This window comes from Gossypium arboreum, chromosome 4, assembly GCF_025698485.1.
Source record: "Gossypium arboreum isolate Shixiya-1 chromosome 4, ASM2569848v2, whole genome shotgun sequence".
Taxonomy (NCBI): Eukaryota; Viridiplantae; Streptophyta; class Magnoliopsida; order Malvales; family Malvaceae; genus Gossypium; species Gossypium arboreum.
In genome coordinates, this window is record NC_069073.1 from 115,339,116 (window position 1) to 115,362,775 (window position 23,660).

General features: G+C 31.4%; 3 protein-coding genes and 1 long non-coding RNA gene across 4 annotated transcripts; 2 read left to right on the forward strand and 2 right to left on the reverse strand.

Moving 5' to 3' along the window:
* Positions 1-1,926: 1,926 nt before the first annotated feature.
* On the reverse strand, positions 1,927-3,146 carry LOC128291474 (uncharacterized). The gene is made up of 2 exons (XR_008281266.1): positions 2,937-3,146; positions 1,927-2,154 (listed from the first exon to the last, which is right to left on the reverse strand). It is a non-coding gene; the product is annotated as an uncharacterized LOC128291474 (long non-coding RNA).
* A 7,337-nt stretch (positions 3,147-10,483) lies between these two features.
* Positions 10,484-14,353, forward strand: LOC108460660 (external alternative NAD(P)H-ubiquinone oxidoreductase B1, mitochondrial). Its single transcript, XM_017760243.2, has 10 exons — positions 10,484-10,725; positions 11,178-11,454; positions 11,896-12,102; positions 12,210-12,460; positions 12,705-12,924; positions 13,014-13,118; positions 13,203-13,466; positions 13,555-13,676; positions 13,799-13,918; positions 14,028-14,353. The coding sequence occupies exons 1-10, from the start codon at positions 10,631-10,633 to the stop codon at positions 14,113-14,115; spliced, it is 1,749 nt and encodes a 582-aa protein (XP_017615732.1). The 5' UTR covers positions 10,484-10,630; the 3' UTR covers positions 14,116-14,353.
* Positions 14,354-14,417: 64 nt separating this feature from the next.
* On the reverse strand, positions 14,418-16,602 carry LOC108460661 (pentatricopeptide repeat-containing protein At1g11900). Its single transcript, XM_017760244.2, has 3 exons — positions 16,180-16,602; positions 14,915-16,063; positions 14,418-14,724 (listed from the first exon to the last, which is right to left on the reverse strand). The coding sequence occupies exons 1-2, from the start codon at positions 16,327-16,329 to the stop codon at positions 15,035-15,037; spliced, it is 1,179 nt and encodes a 392-aa protein (XP_017615733.1). The 5' UTR covers positions 16,330-16,602; the 3' UTR covers positions 14,418-14,724; positions 14,915-15,034.
* A 6,227-nt stretch (positions 16,603-22,829) lies between these two features.
* Positions 22,830-23,456, forward strand: LOC108459049 (germin-like protein 9-3). Its single transcript, XM_017758417.1, has one exon. It carries the CDS (start codon positions 22,830-22,832, stop codon positions 23,454-23,456), a length of 627 nt encoding a protein of 208 aa, XP_017613906.1.
* The last annotated feature ends 204 nt before the right edge of the window (positions 23,457-23,660 follow it).

A 23,660-nucleotide genomic window follows, 5' to 3' on the forward strand; every position in this document is an offset into this window, starting at 1 on the left:
AAAGTTTCTTAAGTTATAGGTTTAGTCCCGAACACTCCTAAAATATGTTTTGGGCCTCGTAGGCTTGTATTAGAGACAAATTTATTGAGGTTGAATAATGAATGTACGAAATGATATTATGTATGTGAAAAGTTTGTATAACTGTGTTGTAAGTCTAGTAATGCTTTGTAACCCTATTTCGGTATTGAATACAGGTGAGGGGTGTTACACGAAACCTATTCCAATTGAACTTGAATACAGTGAAGGGGGTTCATATGAAGAAGAAGAAGAAGATTCACGATTCGCGGTGTACTCGCCTCTAGCCCATATACAGAATGTCAATCTATCGACATATGATGGTTGAAGTTTCCATATCTACTACACAGGAGGCGTGACCATAAAAATTTATCGTTGGATTTAAGTGAATTGGAAGTTAGTAAGGAGTTTTCCAGTAAAGATGGTTTTCTCAGTGCATTGAAGAATATAGCATCATGAACGGGGTTAACTACCACATGGTTAAATCTAAATCCGAGAAGTTTGAGGCCAATTGTGCAGTGGGAGACAATACATGTTCATGGAAAATCATGGCTTTGGTTAAGAAGAGGACAGGGTTGTGGGAGATAAAGAAGTTCAAAGATCCACATAAGTATGTTGTCGGTACAGTATCACTGGGTGTTTAGAGTTTTTGAATATTACTGTTATTATTTAATGTTGTATTATTTAACGTACTCATGGATTGATAGGTGTTTCACAAGATCATTCCAAGATGGATTCAAATATGATAACGGGCTTAATATTATCGATGGTGAAGGCGGATCCCAATATTGTTGTGTCAGTCTTAATTGCCAATATTCATAGCCAATTCAAGTATACGCCTTCTTACCGCAAGGCTTGGATAGCTAAGCAGAAGGCGTTAGATAAGATGCACAGTGGGTGGGACGTTTCATATAATAAGGTGTGGCACTGGTATCAGGTGTTAGAGAGGTACGTCTTAGGTTGTGTAATAGACCTTGAAATGGTTCCTACATACTACAACGACCGCTTGCTCTATAGATTCAAGCGTCTGTTCTAGAGCTTTAAGCAATGCAGGGACATATTTGTATACTGCAAGTCATTGGTATAAATTGATGGTACCTTTATGTATGGTAGATACACCTATCAGCTATTGCTAGCTGTGACACAAGATGGTGATGGGATGATCTTTCCAATTGCGTTTGCAATAACACTGGGGGAGTCAGGTGACGACTGAGATTTCTTTCTTTTTAGGTTGAGGAGGCATGTTTTCCCCCAACTTAATATCTGCGTTATATCGGATTGAGGCGCTAGAATACTAGCCATAATTGAGCGATAGGGAAGCCTATGGAATTGCGCACACCATTGGTATTGTATAAAGCACGTTGCGTCCAACTATTACGGGTCATATCTGTAATACCCCGAAAATTTCTATAGTAAGATATTATCTTTGATATAGTAAAATAAGAAAATAAAGTGACAAAAAGGGAAATTTTGAATTATGACAATATTGAGAAGTAAATTATGATATCTTGATTCAGGAAAGGACTAAATTGTAAAAGTGAGAAAAGTTTTGTTACCTAAGAGTAAATACTCAAAATTTGAGGGTTAAAGTGTAAATATGAAAAAGTTGAATGACCAATAGTGCAAATATTTTAAGGGTAGAATGATCTAGAAACTAAGGAAAATGGATGAATTAGGACCAAATTGAATAGGTGAACAATTATGAGGAACTAGATTGCAATTTTATCAAATTAAATGATGACTCAATGATGAAATTTTAAAAGATAATAAAGGACAAAATGGTCAATTAGAAGATGTAACACCCCTATCCCGTAACCGTTGTCGGAATAGGAAAGGGGTATTACCAGACTTGTAAATCATGTCAGAACAGTAATTTTTTTTCTTTTTTTTTCTTGAAATAAATATCATTCATTTAGATAAATGCTAAATACAGCCAGGGATAAAATTAAACTTCTATAAGTACAAATTCAAAAGATGCCATTTTCGCATGGCTTATATACATTAACCAGAATATTATTCCGCTACTAGTTTATTCTATACATGCCATAAAATAATCCAAAACATAGCAGTACCAAACAGTGGATAGTGATAGTGTGACGAGTTGTTGACGATCCCCGAGCAAAGGCCAAATTTGATAATCTATAAAACAGAGAAACGTAACAACAGAGTAAGCTTTCAAGGCTTAGTAAGTCTTAAGTAAAATAATTAACTTTGTTGGATTAAATACATTTATAACTTACACAAAATCCAAGTGAAGTCTCGATGGGCTTAATAAGCCTACACAAGTACATAATACATACCTGGCCAACTTAATGTGCTGATCATCCGTAATTGTTGATTTATTACTAAGTCGCTTAAGATTAGGCCTTACACTGTTTATTACTAAGTGGAAATTCCTTTGCTTGCACTGTTTATTTTATAAGAAACTAGACTCATTGATATTTGATTACATATTTTATTCAGTCTCTAATTCCACTCCAACAATTTATGGTGATTTTCAAAATCACGCCATCGTCATTGTCCTAAGCAGATTATTACAATTTGCTCTTAAATTTCCAAGTCCAAACACTTAAGAACTTACCATTTGAGTTTAAAACATATCATCATATATAAGTACTTCTTATTATCACATACAAATCATAATTTAAATATCACTTTTCTAATAACCAATCGGCTAAGGCTCATAGAAGTAACTTATTCCTTATCATTTTACTATAGGTAATTACACCAATTCATAGTCCCATCTTTACCCGTATTCCATATCATTCTTCATTATAACTAAACTTATATGCTAGAAACTTATTTATTTCAATATGTAATTCAAGTAGAACCATTAGGTCACATTTTATTTATTATGTTCATATAAATATATATCATCGTTTATCAAATCTTAAGCTAAGTTCCATTACTCAAAGACTTACCTCGGATTTATTTGAACAACTGCGGATAGGCTACTCGATTGCTTTCTCCTTTCCCTTATCTGATTTAGATCCTCTTTGCTCATGAGCTTAATTAAAACAAATGAATTTGTTTAATTACTTATTCAACATTACTTCTTTAATAGTCACATTTGACAATCATATAACTTCAATGCATAATATGTTTATAAAATATGCCATGACTAACTTTTATGCTTATTATACCAATACCTAATTCGCATGCACAAACAAAAATTCACATTACTTACCACGTTTTCATATACACAAATTTAACTATATATATATATAGCATACCATTAACTTATAAACCCTATTCGGCCCTAACCAAATAAATTTAACCTCCATTTAAAATTTTCATTCCAAGATCAAAGTAGCAATTTCATAATGGTTTCACCTATGCCAAACAATGACCGAATCACTCCATCATAATTATAGCCGATTCTATTTTGCTCCTATTAAGATCATAACTCACTTAGAATAATTACTAATCTTTTCCCACTCTCGTATACAATACTATAAGAAATGCCGAATGCTTTAACATAACCTAACTAGAATTTTATCCAACAACATCTTAATTAGCCGTTTCCTATCCTTAAAAAAAACATCAAATACAAGGCGATTTACAACTATACATTATACCAACTTGCTAGAACTCTTAATCCTTAACCGAATGTTATAACTCAACTACACATTTTATTCATTAAAACATCTTCAAGGACCACATTCGACAACTCTCTTTAAATACACTAATCTCAACTTTCAAGTTAAAAACAATTTACCATTTATACATATACCAGATAAATGACCGATTATTCAAAAATCACATATGTACATAATTGAAACTTATTCCATAACATTCACAAGGCCGAATACCCACATGAACAAATTAACCAATGTCATTCAACTTTCAAAGCTAATAAGTCAATATATAACCAACCATCTTAATGTCACAAAAAAAAAAAAAGTATCTACTATGAGTTTCAAGCTTATTGACCGAATTTCCAACCTCAAAAACCTAAGTTTAATCTATGGGATAAGTAAAATTTGAACTAATCATCTCAATTATGCATAAATTTTCAAGAATTATTCAATACATACCTCATTCTAGCCATCATCTAAGCCAAAAATCAAACAACAAAACTTTCTTCTCCCTCACTTTAAGCTACGGCAATGGAGGACAAGGATGAACCAACTTTGGTTTCTCCTCCCACTAACTATTATCTAATATCTCCTTTTTATTTATTAATTCATTTGTAATATAAAATGTTAAATCAAAATACATATTATATATAAAACAATATCATGACTGCCACTATCCCAAAATGGGTATTTTGACATGCAAGTCCACATTTTTGAATACATGCATTAATAGATCATTTTATATTTACCTAACCTATTTCACAAATGTCTCACATAAACCCTTTGACTAAAATTCACATTCAACTAACAGAATTTAAGTATCAAAATTTCACACATGCACTATCACACATAGTAGATATGAATTTTAATATTTAATAAATTTTATAACTCGATTTTGTGGTCCCGAAACCACATCTCGACTAGGGTCAAATTAGAGATGTCACAGAAGAGAGAGATATCTAGAAAGTAATAATGATGTTGATGATATTTTATAACTATTTAATTAGATAAATATTATTTTATTAATAAGATATTTTATTAATTTATTATTATTTCATTATTATTTTATTATTTATTATTTAGTATAAAAGGAAGGAAAGATGAAGAATTTTCATCTTCTTTCCCATGCAAAACTAACGTGAGAAGAAGAAGAAGAAAATAAGTTTTTATTTCTTTACAATTTGGTCCTTCTACTAAAAATTCACCATTTTCACCCAAAAATCAAAAGAATTTCCTTAGCTACCAAGAGAGAAAAATGTTAAGGAGACTATGAGAAGTTATAATATCAAGTTGCATTCAAGAAATGAAAGCTGAAGAAGAGAGAAAATCAAGATGAAGATTGAAATCAATAGAACAAGGTAAGAACATCATGATTTCAGTATATTTTTAAGTTTGATATTATTGAAAATGTATGGGATTGATGTTAATATAGAGTTTCCTTACATATGGTCCTATGTTCTTGATAAGTTAGTGAAGAGAAAATAAGAGAAAGTGATGAGAAATAGTGTAGAGAAAGAAAATAAGGGTGTTATAAACATGGTAATTAATATCTTGCACTAAAACAGTTTTGGACAGCAGCAGTGGTCTGAATTTGAAAAATCACCAAAAATTGTGAAAATCGAATTAGAAGTTGAATAAAATATGAAATTAAATTTTGTTGAGTCTATCTTTTCATAGAAGAAACGATGTAAGCAATGAAATTGTAAATTGTGAGATATAACAAATTTAGATAGACAAGGTTAGAATGATTTCGGGTTCCCCTATTCCGACTTTGGAAAATCATCAAAAATTGGATAAAAATAATTATGGGCTTAAATTTATATGCTTAGAATTATGAATGAGTCTATTTTCAATATAAATAAATTGGAACATCATTTGAATCCTGTATGAGGAGATAATTAATTTTTAGTAAAGAAGGGTCGGAATTGTCAGATAGCAAAACAGGGGTGACTTTAAAGAATAAACTGTACTTATTGGATAAAGAAAAAATTCTGAAAATTTTATGGTAAGAAGATATGTGATTCTAGTTTCAGGGAAAATTAGAGAATACAAATTTGGAGTTCTTTAGCTCAAGATAAAAATAATTTAGTGACTACGACAGGGATGGACAACTTTGAATAAATTTATAAGCAAATAGTGAAATCATAGATAATGTTACTTATAAGAATGATATATACATTAAGAATGTGGAATGGAGAGGAAGAGGAGGAAAATAAATATATGAATTTTTAGCTAGCAAGGGTTTACATTTAAAATGGATAATTTGTATGTTTTAGACTCAAGGACTAAATTGAATAAAAGAAGAACTGTAGGGGAAATTTTGTAAAAAAGTAAAAAATGACCAAAATGAAGGAAATGAATTGTTTTATTGATTAAATTAATAAATTGAATGAAATTATTAATTTGGATCAAGATTGGGTGAAAATCGGGGAAAATGAAAAATTTACCAAAATGTCCCTGAATCTTGATATTTCTGCAATTTCGCCAGGTAAGTTCGTGTAACTTAAATTATATTCTTAAATACTTGAAATGTATATTATTGATGTGAATATGATTTAAATATCCCTTGTATGAAAATTGATGAAACATTGATATATCTGATAAAAAGGGGAAGAAATCTCGGTTGAATGAAAGGAAAATTCGATGGATCTCTGAAAAGGAATTGATGGTAAAAAGGATCTAGCCCGGACGGGTGATCCTATCCTGATATAGCCCTTCCGAAGAATACATGTAAAATGGATTTAGCCCGTACGGGTAATTCGAATTAGGATCTGAATTTAGCCTGGACTGGTAATTCAAATCCAAGCTCATTAGAGTAATTGTCATTGCATGGGATTTAGCTTGGACTGGTAATCCTGACAATACTCTATGAGTTTATATTACAGGGGATTTAGCCTGAACTAGTAATCCTGCTTTAAGGATGAGATTCGCAGGAGTGTATTTTCTGAAATGAAATGTGTAAGACCATGGTTGAAAGATACCATGGCAACATGATATGAAATGTGTAAGACCATGGTTGAAAAATACCATGGTAACATGACGAGAAATGAATAAGACAATGGTTGAAAGATACCATGACAACGTGATATGAAATGAATAAGACCATGGTCGAAAGATACCATGGAAACATGACAGGAAATGAATAAGACTATGGTTGAAAGATACCATGGCAACATGACAGAAAATGAGTAAGACCATAGTTGAAAGACACTATGGCATCATGTCGAAGATAAATAAGATCGTGGATGAGAGATGTTAAGACATCTGTTGAACAACTAATATTTAGGTAATATGTACCAGATGACGAATGGTTATATGAATTGGTTATACAAAATGGTTGTGTGAAATGTTTACAAGAATTGGTTATATGGAAATATATGTACAAAATAGTTGTATGAAATAATTAAGAAGATAGATAAATGAAATAAGTATAGGTACATGGAATTTAATTTATGTTGAGTTTAATATTAACTATTATCGAAATAAATATACATAAGATATATGGAAATGATGGTACATGAAATATTGATATAACGAAATAAATGATATATGCTTATGAAGAAACAATAAGAGAATAACATGTTTCGTGACATGTGCATATATGATTATCTTTGATATGTTGATATAAGGAAATTGTGTAAGTTGAGACTATTATTAAACTCAAGTGTGATATGTCGAGAAAATAGATATATCAATGTTGAAATTATATGAAATATGTACAAGTATACTAACAATGTTGTTGTTTGATACTTAGACAAGTGCCAAGCTATTGATTGAACGGTAATATGTTTATTTATATGATGCATTGAATCGGTAAGTATTTAATTGAAATTTTTGTTAAATGATATGTAAATCCTAATAATGCCCCGAAACCCTGTTCCGGCAACAGATACGGGATAGGGGTGTTACAATATCGGTCTACCACTGAACGACGACAAGTGACCAACATGGGTATTTAATCGCCAACAATATTATTTGGTTTGTAATATTCAATTTGTTCTAAATGGAAGAGTGGTATGTAATTATCGCTATCCACTTATATTGTCAAGGTACGACCATTGGTTTAATAGAAGCCGTATATCTTCAAGAGCAATAGGTATTCCCCTGTAACTCATCAAATGGTTCCACCTATTTAAATAAAATTTTAACATAAAATTATATTTTAAATCTATGTAATAAGTGTAAAATCTAATATATATTTTACCTCGTTAAGAGTATGAATGTATACCAGTGGTTCACTCGAGGACGTAAAAATGGAAAGCGAAACCGAGCATATGATTGTAGAGTGAGAGGCAACCTCCAATTTTGATTTTGTTTGGTTGCATCGCCCGACACATCTCTCGGTACAATGTCGACAACATGGCAGACCCCTAATTGAGTTCTGCTCTAAAATCGACGATTCAGCAGCCACCTCAGATGTACGAGGTATCGTGACTTGTTGGGCATTAGAAACCTCTGAGGATCTTAAGGATGTATGCCCGAGTGTATCGTATTCTTTCTACTTCAATCGAATCATCCCTAGGCTCTGGGAAAGTGTCTTGTAACTAACCCAGCTCGATCTGACCTCCATAAATATTATCCAGAATCACACCTAAAAGATCGTAGCATATGACTCTCCAATCAGCAGATTGAGCGGGCCCAATGAGTACAGACCCATCCACTAATAACCCCAATTGTATCTGCACGTCCTCCAAAGTAATGGTACACTTCCCGCATGGAAGATGAAATGTGCGCGTCTCGGGTCTCCACCTCTCTACGAACGCGCTGATGAGTTTCAGTTCCAACTTGCACTCATGGCTTATATTGGCCACGTGCCAAAAACCCGTTTCCTTCAAGTAATTTTCTATCAACAGTGATAGAGGACTAGACATATTACTAATATAACATTGTAACACCCGATCTACTGACTGTTATAAAAAATTATAAAAAAAATATTAATTAAATTACATAAATGAAAAAAATTAAATAATATTAAAAATTTGAAATAACCTTTACCATTTTCATTTGGTTGACAGAGATATGTTTATCATTGAGACAAATTAATTACCGGGCCATTGCTAACACGACCAAATTTCTTAAAAATTATAAAATAATAATATTAATTTAGACAAAAAATAAAAACTTAGAGAGTTTTGAGAGCTTTTTTGAGAAATTTAGAGAGAAATTTGGAGGAAATTTTGTGTGAAAAAAATGGGTGGGGGTTTATAAATTTTTTTTCATGACCGTTGGCCCCAACGGTTAATTTTTTAAATGACCGTTGGAAGTGATTGTTGGAGCAAAAACAAGGGCTAAAACGCGCCCACATAAGCGCGCTTTTGCCATGTCAACAAAAGCGCTTCCACATCAACGCGCCAGCAAAAGCACTCCCACAAGAAGGCGCTTTTATGAAATTTCCCCTTAAAACACTTCCACATAAGTGCATTTTACGTTTTTTTAGATCATTCTAATAAATAATGTTTTAAGTGACCCATTTCCATAAATAAAATTGAAAATGGGCCCTTTTCAATAAAACACCCTTTATTTTTTACATTTAAAAAACACCATTTTATTTTATTTTCTCCTGACCGAAACATTATTTTTTTTTACTTTAAAATAAATATATCAAAATGCATTTCATGGCCAATATTTTTAATTTCAACAATTTGTTTTTTAATCATAACACCACCAATTGGGTTGACGGTGACACCCATATTTTTAATAATTTTATTTTCTCTATTTTCAAAAAAGGATGCAAATGCAGTTATGCATTCAATTCAATGGGAGGAATGAGTGAGATTAGCTTAATTTAAAACTTAACCATCATTAGGGAAAAAAATAAAAGCGTATCTTCACTGCTCATCTTAATTTCTCGTGATTTGTGCCAAGTGTGTTATTTATATATATGTTATATAATATTGACTAGTTATTAAGTCAATTGATGCATATCTAATAAAAAACTAAGGGTAAATTATACAGTTAGTTACTAAATTGTCATAAGTTTTCGTTTTGAGCATTATAAAAAAATGCATTTTGAAATTACTGTTAACAATCGTTTTCATTTTGGTCATCTACCATTAAATTAGAGTTAAGTAATATTATTTTACACATATTTTAATCATCCAAATTTTAATAAATTTTATTTTGATCACTCATTTAATTTTTATAATTAATTTTACTTTTAAAAAGAACTTGAGTTTTTATTGAAATTAAATTATTTTATAAAACACATGTTTTTCCTTTTACCAAAAATAAAAATAATTTTTAAAAAACTGATTTTTCTCTGTAATGATTTTCTATAAAACCTCAATTTTTCATTTTACTAAAAAATAAAAAATTTTAAAAACAAACAAATAAAAGAAATAAAAAGATGAATTTTTTCCCTATAAAAAGTTTTTCCTTATAAAAGCAAACCAATTCCTCTAAAACCCCAATTTTCTCTAAGAAAAATTAAAATTAATTTTAAAAAATAAAGAAAATTAGAAAAGTAAAATGCGTGATAAGAATTTATTAAAGCTAGGTGATTAAAATAATATTGAATTAAGTCTAAAACAGTTATTAACATTTACTATATCTAAAATGAAAACTCGTAAAAATTGAGTGAACAATTATATAATTTACCTAAAAATTAAACCAATAGTTTCACATGTTTTTTTATAATATTTGAGGTGGAAGGTGAGAGTAAAACAATTCAAACTCGTATTGAAATGATTTCTAACAAGAATTTTAATTATCGTTGTATATAAATTAAACCTTATTATATGTTTTTTTTCATCTATCTAGTAGTTGAAAAAACATTTTATAAGAATTAAGGAAATAAATGTAATTATAGGACAAGAATATCATAAAAACAATAAAATAATTAGTGATAAAAAGAACTTACCACGTGTAAAGTCAACGTATGGTGAAAAGAAAGCTGATCCAACGCACTGTCGTTTTGCGTCAAACTTAAAACTCTGAAATACCATCTTCACTCCTCTGCTCTTGTAATTGTTCTTGTTTAGAGAAGAAAAAAAAAGACAAGATTTCTTTAAAAGATCTCTCTAATTTCCCCATTTAAAATGACAATCCTCTCTTTCTTCACCAGAGCTTCACGGGCTTTCAATGGCTACCCTGCTTCTTCCAAGCTTTTGCTTCTCTGTACTCTCAGTCTCAGGTTCCTTCCCTTTTTTTTTTCTTTTTCTTTCACTTTTTGAGGAAATACCCACTTTTGTTTACTTTTTAGTTCTTTTGGCTTCTGTTTTATTGCTAACAGTAGATTGGGATAGTGAAAAGTGAAATTAGTAAATCTGATAGTACTATAAAACTTAGGTTTTTTATTTAGTAAAATTTTAGTGGGACTGAAGTGTGTATTTTGTTGATCATAATGGGATCAGTAAGTGGTAAAGGTATGCATTGATTTGATACAATTTCAAAAGGGTTGATTTTACTGTAAAATGTTGGTATCTATGGTTAAATATGAAGGGAACTGATTTAGTTCCAGCTGAAAACCATTAGACATTTTGAAGTAAAACTTTGCTTTTCCACTTGTTCTACTGTGTAAATTTTAGATGAAGCATTTGGTTTTACAAGGTAGATTAATTACCTTTTATGTTTGGCTTAGTGCAGTGGTGGAGGTGTTGTGGCTTACTCAGAAGCACAAGTAGATGCTAGCAAAACTAGTGTTCAAGTGAACGAAAAAGATTGCAAGAAAAAGAGAGTGGTGGTTCTTGGAACGGGATGGGCCGGTATTAGTTTCCTTAAAGATCTTGATGTTTCAGCTTACGATGTTCAGGTTGTTTCACCCCGGAATTATTTTGCATTCACCCCATTGTTGCCTAGTGTCACCTGTGGAACCGTTGAAGCACGGAGCATTGTAGAGCCTGTTCGAAACATTATAAAGAAGGTAGATGAAACAAACTAGAGCTGCACAATATATTTTTTTTCCTTTTCTCTTTAATTGTTTGGTAGGTGCTAAATAATATACTTGACTGTATATGCATGTAGATGCATACATAGTTAGAGCTTCATGGATGTGTATTACGTATAGGCCTTTCTATGTTGGTTCGTTGAATTGCGATATTTTGATACTTCTTGACTTCCATAATATATAAACTGTTGAGTAAGGCATATGGTTTCTTTTCGTGATGAAGCGTTGTAGTTGCTATAATTGTACCAATACTTTTCTAGATTGCATATAGAAAATGTCTTGGAATTGCTGTGAGCCTGTGACCACATTGTAATTGCACCGAGGAGTTAGTTTTGGCGCATTGCTTGCTTAATTGATCTGAACAATTGTAAGGGAACAGAAATGTTATTCAAAAGCAATTTATATTGTTGATGGCAGAGAAATGGAGAAATACAGTTTTGGGAAGCTGAATGTATGAAGATTGATGCTGCAAACAAGAAACTTTTCTGCCGGTATACTGTGGAAAATAACTTGGTGGGAAATGATGAATTCTCTTTGGAATATGACTATTTGGTTATAGCAGTGGGAGCACAAGTAAATACATTTAACACCCCTGGTGTCCTCGAGAACTGCTTCTTTCTGAAGGTAGAGTCATTTTAGTTGTATATATTATAGTGAAATGGACATTTGATAGCATTCCGAAGCTCATCCTTTTGTAAATAAAGTCTTTCCGGGCCCCCACTTGAATGCAGGAAGTCGAGGATGCACAGAAGATACGGAGGAGTGTTATTGACTGCTTTGAAAAGGCTGTCCTTCCTGGACTAAGTGAAGAAGAACGAAGGATAAACCTTCATTTTGTAATTGTTGGAGGGGGACCTACTGGTGTGGAGTTTGCAGCAGAGTTGCATGACTTTGTTCAGGAGGATTTGATCAACTTATATCCTTCAGTTAAAGATCTGGTGAAAATAACTGTGATTCAATCAGGGGACCATATTCTGAATATGTAAGAGGATATGATTTTTCATTTTATTTCCACTGTATGGTTTTTGAATTTCGGTGACTGAGGACTGAACTATTCGATTCTGTTTATCTTTCTCTTTTCATTCTCTGTCATATTCTGTATCTAAACATGTAATGGTACAGGTTTTACACTATTGTTCATGAGGTATTTGTAATGCTGCTGATAAATTGCAATGCAGTTTATAGACAAAATCACAAAGATCTTAGCAGATTTACACTCCCTGCAGGTTTGATGAACGAATAAGTAGTTTCGCTGAGCAAAAATTTCGAAGAGATGGTATCGAAGTTCAAACTGGATCTCGTGTTATTAGTGTTTCCGATAAGGAAATCACTATGAAGCTCAAGGCGAAAGGAGAGATTTGTTCTGTACCTCATGGATTGGTTGTTTGGTCTACTGGAGTTGAGACTCGCCCTTTTGTGAAGGACTTCATGGGGCAAATCGGGCAGGTGTGATACTTTCTTGTCATCAGTTGTTATGTTTGAAATTATTGGTTATGTTGCAGTCAAGTCACATACGATAAGTTTTCACATTTCAGGCTAACAGACGTGTTCTAGCAACCGATGAATGGTTGCGAGTAAAAGGATGTGAAGATGTGTATGCCCTTGGTGATTGCGCCACTATAAATCAGCGTAAAGTCATGGTATTTCCCTTTAATCTTTTGAGTTTAATTCTGCAAACTTTTGATGAATATTATAGTCTGTAATTTTCCATTATGCTCCTTCAGGAAGATATCGCTGCCATATTTAAGGCTGCAGATAAAGATAACTCTGGTTTCTTAACCGTTGAAGAATTTAAAGATGTTATAGACGATATCCTTGAGAGGTATCCGCAAGTGGAACACTATTTGAAGAGCAAGCACCTGAGGGATGTAACTGATCTGATGAAAGATTCCGAGGGGAATTATATAGATAAAGTGGACATTGAAGGATTTAAGCTAGCCCTTTGTCAAGCTGATTCACAAGTGAAGAATCTGCCTGCAACAGCTCAGGTATTTGTCTTTTGGTATACAAGTTGGACTAGGTTGGGTTTATTAGGTATTGTGTAGAGACCACACGACCTCATCGCTTGATCTTCAGGTTGCGGCACAACAAGGTGCATATCTTTCTAAATGCTTCAACCGCAAGTATAAGTGGAAAGATAATCCTGAAGGCCCACGGCGTTTTAGAGGGTCTGGTCGTCATCAATTCCATCCATTTCAGTATGTGCTCTTAGTTGTTTCCTATGCAAGTAACTAGATGCAATTAAATTTGAATGCATCCATAAATGCTAATAGTTCTTGGACAAATCCTAATTTTAATGTTTTTTCATTTCAACTGCAAGATACAAACACCTTGGGCAATTTGCTCCTTTAGGAGGGGAGCAAGCAGCTGCTGAGCTGCCTGGGGACTGGGTTTCCATGGGTCGTAGCACACAGTGGCTCTGGTACTCTGTATATGCAAGGTGAAATCCTGGTCATCTTCCTATTGTTTTACATTTACTTGCTTAGCACATGCACATTACATTGAGGGACATCTTTTGACACAACTAATTTTCTCTCATTCTGGTTCAGCAAACAAGTGAGCTGGCGTACTCGGGTGTTGGTGGTATCCGATTGGACTCGAAGATTCATTTTTGGAAGAGATTCAAGCCGCATTTGAGGCAGCAACAGAGAACCTCGTAATAATATTTCATTCAATCGTCATTCATATGGTGCTTGCATTGCATCTGTTGTACATGAGTATTACCATCCGTATGGATATATATGTAAGCTTTTACTCTCTTCATTATGCTGTTTCCTTGTCTTTGTGTATGCTTATCAATATTTTTTCTTGTAAGATCCATGAAGATAGCACTTTGGGCTATATAATTAAACTTACATTGATCTTCGACTATAAATGATTTGGTATTTCCATATTTTTCATAGGGATCATCAATGACCAATTCACAAGATCTGACGAAGTTTGTATGTGGAAGCTCGAACCAAATACATAAATCAAATTGATTTTTTACATAAAATATACTCTTCTTATCCTATGACAAAAAGTATTGGATTAAGGCAACCACTTAAAATTGAAGTTAAAAAAGTTTGAAGCTCGTTGACCCTAATGTTGCCATGAAGTATGTCGACCATTGGCGAAAAAGACAATTAATTTTCTATTACAAGGAATATGAATGCCATGCTTGAATGCATACTCAGTTCAGCCAATTTACACCATTGTTCATGGTTGAGGCTTGGCCTTTGGCTCTGCTTCTCATGTCAAGAATACCTGAAGGAAAACAACATAAATTAGCATAGTTATCGACAATACGCGTTGTATGTTACGCTATAGAAGCATAATCTTTGCATGACACAAATCCTAGTTATCAGTCATTTAACATGGATCATATGTTACATTGCAACCATAAATCGTCAATCAAATTTACAGAAGGATGAAGTAGACTGCAGAATACACATACCGATATCAACAGTAATGCACTAGGGAATATCCGTGCATCTATATAGTTTGAGCCAAGAAGTACTCATGTTGACAGTAAAAAGGATTCTTTGGAAATTCAATCCCTGAATCAATTACATAACTACCTACGTTTTCGTTTAAAATCCTTCGAACCAAATAAGTCTGAAGTAGATGAATTCATCTCCTGTGAAATCGACATTGCCAAATCCACCTTCCCTGCTTTCTTCAAAATGTCAACTAGGGATCGATATATGTAGATTGACGGGCGTATCTTCCTCTGTTTCATATCATTAAAGAGTCTTAATGCTTCTCCAGTGTTCCCCGATCGGCCAAATGCCTCAATCATTTCTCTGTAAGTAAGCAAATCTGGTTCAACTCCACGATCATCCATTTCTCTAAAAAACACTAAGCACATATCCAATCTCCCAACCCTCCTCAAATTGTTCAACAATGTATTATAAGTAACAAAATCCGGAACAAAGCCAGCTTCCTTCATAGAAGTAAACTCAAGTACCATTTCATCCACCCGACCGGCACGACCCAAGATATCCAAAATAGTATTATATGTTATTACATTGGGCTTACATCCAAAACCCTTAATCTGATTAAATACCAAAAGAGCCTTCTCTATCTGCCTACATTCACCAAATGCAAAGATGATTCGATTTATAACAATCATGTTATTCGGGAAAGCCAAATCTGACACCTGCTTGACATATCTAATCAATGCTGTGCAGTCATTAGTATCAGCACAAGACCTTGCAAGCTTAAGATAACAAGTTAAGGTCAAGGGTCCATGAAAAACTAATAAATCTTTGAATATCCGAAACGAAAGGTCAATCTGATTTCTTTCAGCAGCTGCAGCCAAAAGTGTATTATATGCATTGGGGATAAATATATTATTATCACGCAAAGATTGCAGTAATCTAATAGCCGTAGAAAGATTCCCTGCTTTGCAGAGCTTATGAACATAAGCATTACACCTTTCCTTACTTGAATTCGGCGCGTTTCGATAGGTAGCGAGGATTTGGTTCAAGAATTCATCAGCCATTCCTTCATCATCTGGAGCAGCCTGAGTTGCAAGCGAGTTGTAATTTCCGACGATTTTGCTTACAATAGGGCAAAACAGGCGGATACAAGTGAAGTAATTCTGGGATAGAAGCAAAGGCATCGATTACAAGCTAAAAAGAACACTAGAATAGAAATTAATCAATCAAAGACGCATGCGATTGGTTTACAAAGAAAAGGGAGCAGATTTTGACTTACATGGGGACGATAATGTGGAATCGATACACGATTACCCAAACCTCGGACAAGACTGGAACTGAAGATGAAAGTGGTTTTGCATCGAAGGAGAATGTTGAAGCACCTTGAAGCAGCGACCATTGAAATTTTGAAATTTAAGAAAGGATCCATAAATGAATGGTTTTATTCAGAAAGGATCCATAAATGAATGGTTTTATTCAGTTTTCATTTCCCTTTTGAAGCAAAAGGGAAATGGAGTTTGGAGAGAATGAATAGTGAGGATCAATGCTAGGGTTTCGAATGGGGGTGAAGGACTGAAGATCGCAAGCTTTAGCGATACTGCTAGGTTACAGCGCCTAGGACATCCAGTTTCTAGGAGTCGGTTTTCTTGGTTGTCCATTTTACTTCTATTTTCGTTTACCAAATCCCTTTTTACTCCTTACCTTTAATTTTCATGGTTAAACTGACTAGTTGCTGACCCAACTTTTAACGCGATTTCGTTTTAGTCACTCAAAATGAAATCATAAGAATTTGGTAACATAACTTTTAGTCAGTTTTATTTTAGTCATTCAAACGTTGGATCTCAAATGGCAGTTAACTGCATAAGCCACGTCATGTTCATATTTTTATTTTGGTCATCCAATTTTTAAGTCACTTTTATTTTGGTTACCTAAAAAATACCTTTTTAAGTGTTAATTTGGGTAAAAAAAATTCAAGAATTAAAGTGAAGTAAAAACGAAAATAATACAAAAAATTTCTTAGATTGTACTTGTTTATCCCATTGCTGGAAATTCTAAATTTGGATTTTGAAATATAAATTTTAAATATTAAGATTCAAAATTATAGTAGCAACTCGAATGTCATTATCAATAGATAAAAAAATTATTTTGGTGTTTTGAAATTATTTTCAAAATTATCTATCAAAATTATTGTCTTTAATAGTTGTCTACAAAATCTAAATTTCTTTTGATTATATGATCTTGAATCTACCATACTAAGCTAAAAAGAAAGAAAAATCATTGCATTAATTAAATTAATTAATTTCATCTTTCATTCCTAACAAAACTCATAATTTTTTTATCATTTTTACTCAAACGAAGAACAAGCAATTAATTAATTTTAATATTATAGTAATTAATCGGTTGACGTTATCAATGGGTAAAAAAAATTCAACAATTTATTCAATTTATTTTGATGTTTTGAAATTAAAATTTTAATATTTAAAAATTAAATTTAAAATTTTGGTAATGGGATAAACAAGTTTGACAATTTTTGTGTATTACTTTAGTTTTATCACTCTTTCTCTTTAATCCTTAATTTTTTTATCCCAATCAATACTTAAAAAATATTTTTGGGTGATCAAAATGAAAGCGACCTAAAAGTTAGGTGACCAATTGCAAGAATTTCATTTTAGGTGACCAAAATGAAAATACCCTAAAAGTTAAGTGACCAACTAGACAGTTTACCCTTTTTCTAAATGTAATTAACCTTTTGCATTTAAATTAAAAAAAATGAAAATCGTAGGCAAAAAATCCAATTTAGAAAATATTATGAATAATAAGAATATGAATAATAAAATACAAAACATAGTAAATAATTCAAATGATGAATTTATAAATTGATATACAAATGATATGCTTATAGAAAAATCTCAAAAGAAGAGAGGAGAAGGATAAACTAATAGTAATCTTAGCATTAGAAGAATTTAGATACATCATCTTAATCAAACCATTGTATCCTAGCCCTTCCATTATTAGATTAATATGACGATAAATTCCGACCAATCAAGAAATCATTTCCAAGAGCTCCTAAGGGACTCATCACATCAGTGATACACAAAAAGGTCAAGTCTTAGATAATCTATCATTCTCCTCCTCATCATATTAAATTTTAATTTTACAAACATCATATATGCTCTATTATAACAAGGGATTTCAAGAATAGTTCTTCATAAATCTAGTGGTAGCCTTATCTAGCAAATCTCATAGATCCTCCGAAAAATAGAGTGAACAAAACAAAAATCACATAAGTGTGGAAAAAACTATGCTAATATGGACTGAAATTGAAAACAAAAAGAAAAGTAAGTAAACACTATTGAAGAAGTTGTGACCAACAACTTGCTCGGACGTTGAAGCTAACAAAATAAAATAATTTTAATAGAGTTAAGAATTAGATTTAAATTTTGAAATCTAAAAAAATAAAAGTATAGAGATTAAATTTCAAGTTTGAAAAGAGTATATTTTAACTTAATACTTATTGTATCTAACCACAGTTGTGACTAAAAGGAGATTAGAGCCTTTGATGATCCAACCAATCACAAAATGAAGACCTCAACTAAAAGAAGACGAATTGAAAGAGAAAGAAAGATTGAATTGAAAGTAAACCATGGGGCAAAGATACAAAAGAAAAAAGAAAAAGAAAGGATCAACGAAAGGAAAATTTTGGGGAGAATTTATGAGAAGAAGAAAGAAAGAGAAGATATTCACCCAAAAAGAGAAACAAATGAAAATCTAGTAATTTGAAATTGATAATGGGTAGAAATCTAATATTTTCCATGATGACCGAAGATTATTCATCTATAGAATTTATTTAGGTTGGAGCATCTGGGGAACATATGATAGGTCTTTATTTTAGCTCAACTCCTTTTGAACGTAGTGTGTGTGGTATGGGTATGGGTATGTTTATGTGCGTCCGAGTACTAACCCTCTAATTACATAGAACCAAAATAAATTGATGATGTGTATAGATAATAATGGGTGAAAGAAAATTGGAGAGAAAAAATATTGTGGGTTTGGGCCAGTAAATTAAAAGTCTAAAATTATGAGTTTTAAATTTATTTGATTGGATTATTAATTAAAGTAAATTTGTTCATGTTTATAGGTCAAGTTGTCTATTTAATTATGAAGGTCTACTTTAAATTTTGTAGGGATTAAGTAAATATATTAGGCTTGAAAAATTAGGTTGGGAAAAATTGGGTCCGTTTAAAATAGCGATCGGGCTCATGCTTGAACATTCACGACTTGAGCATGGCTTAACCCGTCTTTTAAGTTTGTAATATATTATATTATACTATTTTTATATACTATATCATTTATAACACATAAAAATTAAATCTATGTTAATATAATAGGTAAAAATACCTCTCTAGTCCCTCTCAATTTTAAAATTGAGCCAATTAGTCCCTCTAAAAAAATTAGAGCAATTTAATCTTTGTTAATTTTAAAAGTAAGCAATTAAGGACAATTAATCACAACTTTAATGTCTTTTGTCAATTGTGCATAATTTTGATTGGTATAATAACAAATTTAGTCCTCAATGTTTACATATTTTTGTTAATTTAGTCTTGATTCTAAAAACAACAAATTTAACCTCAACAATTACACATTTACAAAAATATTGCAGGCTAAATTTGTTAAATCATGACCAAATTGATAAAATGTGTAAATTATGAGAGCTAAATTTGTTATTATACCAGTAAAATTTATGTAAAATTGATGAAAAAATTTAACATTGTAATTTGTAATTAATTGTCCTTAGTTGCTCACTATCGAAATTGAAAGAGGGTTAAATTGCTCTATTTTTTTTGAGAGGGACCAATTTGCTCAATATCGAAATTGAGAGGGGCTGGAGAGGTATTTTACTAATATAATAATATAATGTAAACATTAAAAAAATATTAAGATACCTTTATATACAATTTTAATAATTGAAAAATAATATCAACTATAAATATTATAAATATTTTTTAAAAATTGATAGATCTAAAATTGGCTTATGTTAGTTATTTACAAATATGAGTAGGTATGTGTAAAATTTTAAGTCCATATTTTGTGCTGAATCATAAAAGAATAAAGTATGTAAATATCATACTTTAATTTGATCTGGACCTAACTGAACCAACTCATGAACGTGTTTAACCTACAATTCAAAAAGATTACACTTAACCAAATTGATTATCGTTGTATCATAAAAAAATGATCCCTTAACTAATTCAGTTTAAAGATTACATTTACCCTTTAAAGGTGGTCTTAGATATTATTAGATAAATTTGGTTTCAGGTTTTATTTTCATACTTTTAGAAAATTGAAAATAGTGAAGAAAATATATTTAGTTAAAATTTTGAAAATGATTTTTAAAAATGGAAATAAAAATATATGAAAATTAGAAAATAAAAAATATTTTCATTATTTTTAATAAAATGATTTCGAGAAAAAAAGTTGAAAACAAGGGAATTTTTAAAATTTCATTTTGTGCAATAAATTTTCCTGTTTCAAATCCTTTTAGTAACAACTTTTTGTTTTTATAACCTTCAAACCTTTTTCTTGTTTAATTACATTTCATTGTACTATTGTAATACATTTTTAATAAATTATGCTTTAATTTAATTATTTATTATTATTTTTCATTTCTATTTTGAAAACTGTTTTCTGAAAGAAAAATGAAAATGAAAACTGTTGTCTCAAACTTGACACATCTTAAGTATTAAATTTTAATACTAAATTTTATAATTACTTAAATTATATTAAAAATTATTTGATAAATTAGTAAAATTAAATCCTTAATATAATTATGTTACTTGATAAAAGTAAATATTTATTTTTGAAAATTATTTTAATCTTAATTTTAATTTTATTGATATGGTTTTTATATTATTTGGATAATTTAGACAAAAATTAAATGCAGTAATTTGAATGCTTATTTTTTCAAATAATTTGTTTCAGATAGAAAATTTTAATAAATAGTCGATTGAGTCTTAATTCGATTGCCATCGGTATTGTTGTTAGTGCAGGAGGACGTGAGTTCGAGTGCACTGAAGTGCATTATCTCCCTATTTAAGAGTTGGAGAGAGATTATGGGTAGTTTTAGACATTATATATAAAAAAATCTATAATAAAATTAATGCTTAAAAATTAATAAATAAAAATCATCTTAATATTTTTAAATTAAGTAATAAGTAATTACTACGAGACTTCTAACATGAACTACTTAAATTACTGAACTTTGTTACAACATTAAAATATTTTTATAAAATTACTGAAACACATGCGAAATTATTTATAATTGTGTAAATACTGAATTTGTAATAAAATTATTAATTTTTCTACAAAATTATTCAAATCTCTTACAATATTTTTACGAAGTTACTTATAATTAATTACTTTTTTAAAAAAAAATTACTTAAATCTCTTATAAAATTCTCTTGAGCTAATGGAAAACTCATTTTAACGATCCTTTCCCAAAATTTTCCAAACTCATCTTATTCAATATTTTTATTGAAAATTTTATATTAATTTAATAGTTTATCAAACACATCCTAATTAACATAACATATGCAGTTAAACATGTCCAAATGTTGGCCTACCTATCTCGACTTGATATGAAATTTAATAATTAATAATTTTTTTAAAAAATACTATCATTAAGTGAAATCTTGGACAAAAAGAATATAAAGATATGATACATAGTGTAAATGATCAATATGATACTACGAATTGATGTATAAATGCCAATGTTTGTAGCTTAAACCTAGAAGAGGAGAAAGATAAACAAATAGTAACTATAACAAAAAAAAAATTCAAAAACAAACTAGAGATACCTTAATCAAATCATTGAAAATTGCATCTTAACTCTCCATTCTCAGACCAACATGATGATGAACTCTAGTTAATCAAGGAAACACCACCAAGTCTTAAATGACCTATCCTCTTTCTCTTCCTCTTAATCTCAAAGTCTAATTTTACAAATATCATCAATTTTTTTATCATGATAAAGTCTTCTAAGAATGATTCCTAATAAATCTGACGTCACCTTTATCTTCGTAACTGTTTTATATATATATATATATATGCTACAACCACTGCTTTAGAAGAAACAAAGTGGACATGAACCACGACAATTTCCAAAGAAAATAAAGTGAACAAAAACAAAATTCAGGATAATGTAAACTTAATTATACAAGAACCGCAATAGTTTTAAGAGAAAATAGAGTGGATTGAAACTAAAAATTAATGAAAAATCTAAGAATACTGTTAAAATAAGCCACAACTAGCAATCAACGTGGAGACTAGTGTCATTGCGAACAAGATCAAGATTTGGTTTCTTACGGAAAGACCAAAAATTTAAACATAGAAGTAATTTATAATATTTTATTATTTTGAAGGACTTCATTTGCATGGCTGTTTGTTAGTTTGATTAAGAGTGACATCATTATAACTGCACACCTATATTTATTTAGTGGAATAAACTATAAATTATTCACTTACAAACATTCTGACCCTTATCTTATTACAATTCATTTAATTTTGGCAAAAAATATAGAATAATAAAGTGCTTGATTCTTCGACTCTTTTTATACTAATCAACAGAAACAAGCAAAATTTGACAACCAAACTGTTGGGAATATCTCCAATAAATTATTCCGTATATTGATGGATAAGGATATATAGGAATTTGGGTGAACTTCATAGTTCTTCTCGTCTTTTAACATCTTAAATTCCAACCCAACCCACGTACAAGCACATGGGACTCGGTAATCTTCACCTGTTGCAATATCACCAAATTTGTCTTGCAACAAAGCCATTACACTTAATTCAACTCTATAAATACACCACCATCCTTCAAACTTGAGCCATCCCATCAAGGTAGGCACCACATTCCCCAGTTTTTCTAACATGGCTTCAAGGATTCCCACCATGAAAGTGCTTTCCCTTGTGTTATCTTCATTTGTCATTGTCCAAATAGCCCTGGCTAGTGATCCTGATGTTCTTTCTGACTTTTTAGTCCCTGCAAACCAAAATAACGTTGGTGGAGGCTTCTTCACGTACACAGGGATGCGAGTCCTCGTCAACCAAAGCACCTTCCCTGCAAATTTCACGATCCTGAAAGCTAGCATGGTGGAATTCCCAGCATTAAATGGTCAAAGTGTGTCCTACGCCGTTCTTCAATACCCTGCAAGCTCTCTCAACCCTCCACACACTCATCCTCGTGCGGCCGAGCTGCTTTTCCTCGTTGATGGGAGCCTGGAAGTTGGTTTTGTCGACACAACGAACAAGCTTTTCACTCAGAGTCTACAAGCCGGCGACATGTTTATCTTCCCTAAAGGGTTAGTGCACTATCCGTACAATGCGGATGCCAATAACCCAGCTATCGCGATTTCTTCGTTTGGAAGTGCAAATGCAGGAACCGTATCGCTCCCTAAGACCCTTTTTGCCACCAGCATCGACGACACTATATTGGCTAAATCCTTCGAAACTGATGTTTCTACCATTCAAGCTCTCAAGGCTGGTCTTGCATCCTAGTAATATTCATTTTAAGGAAGCGGTTATGATTCCCTTTTTTTTTTTTAAATAATTTACTGGTTGCTCTATTGTGGTTTTGATTGAATTTTACCATCTCTTGATCAGAGATTCATATGTTTCCATTCTTAACTAAGTTGTTTTTCTCCAAATGTTTGTAGTACTAAAACCTATGTGGTAATAGTATTGAAGATGCGTTCAAGATAT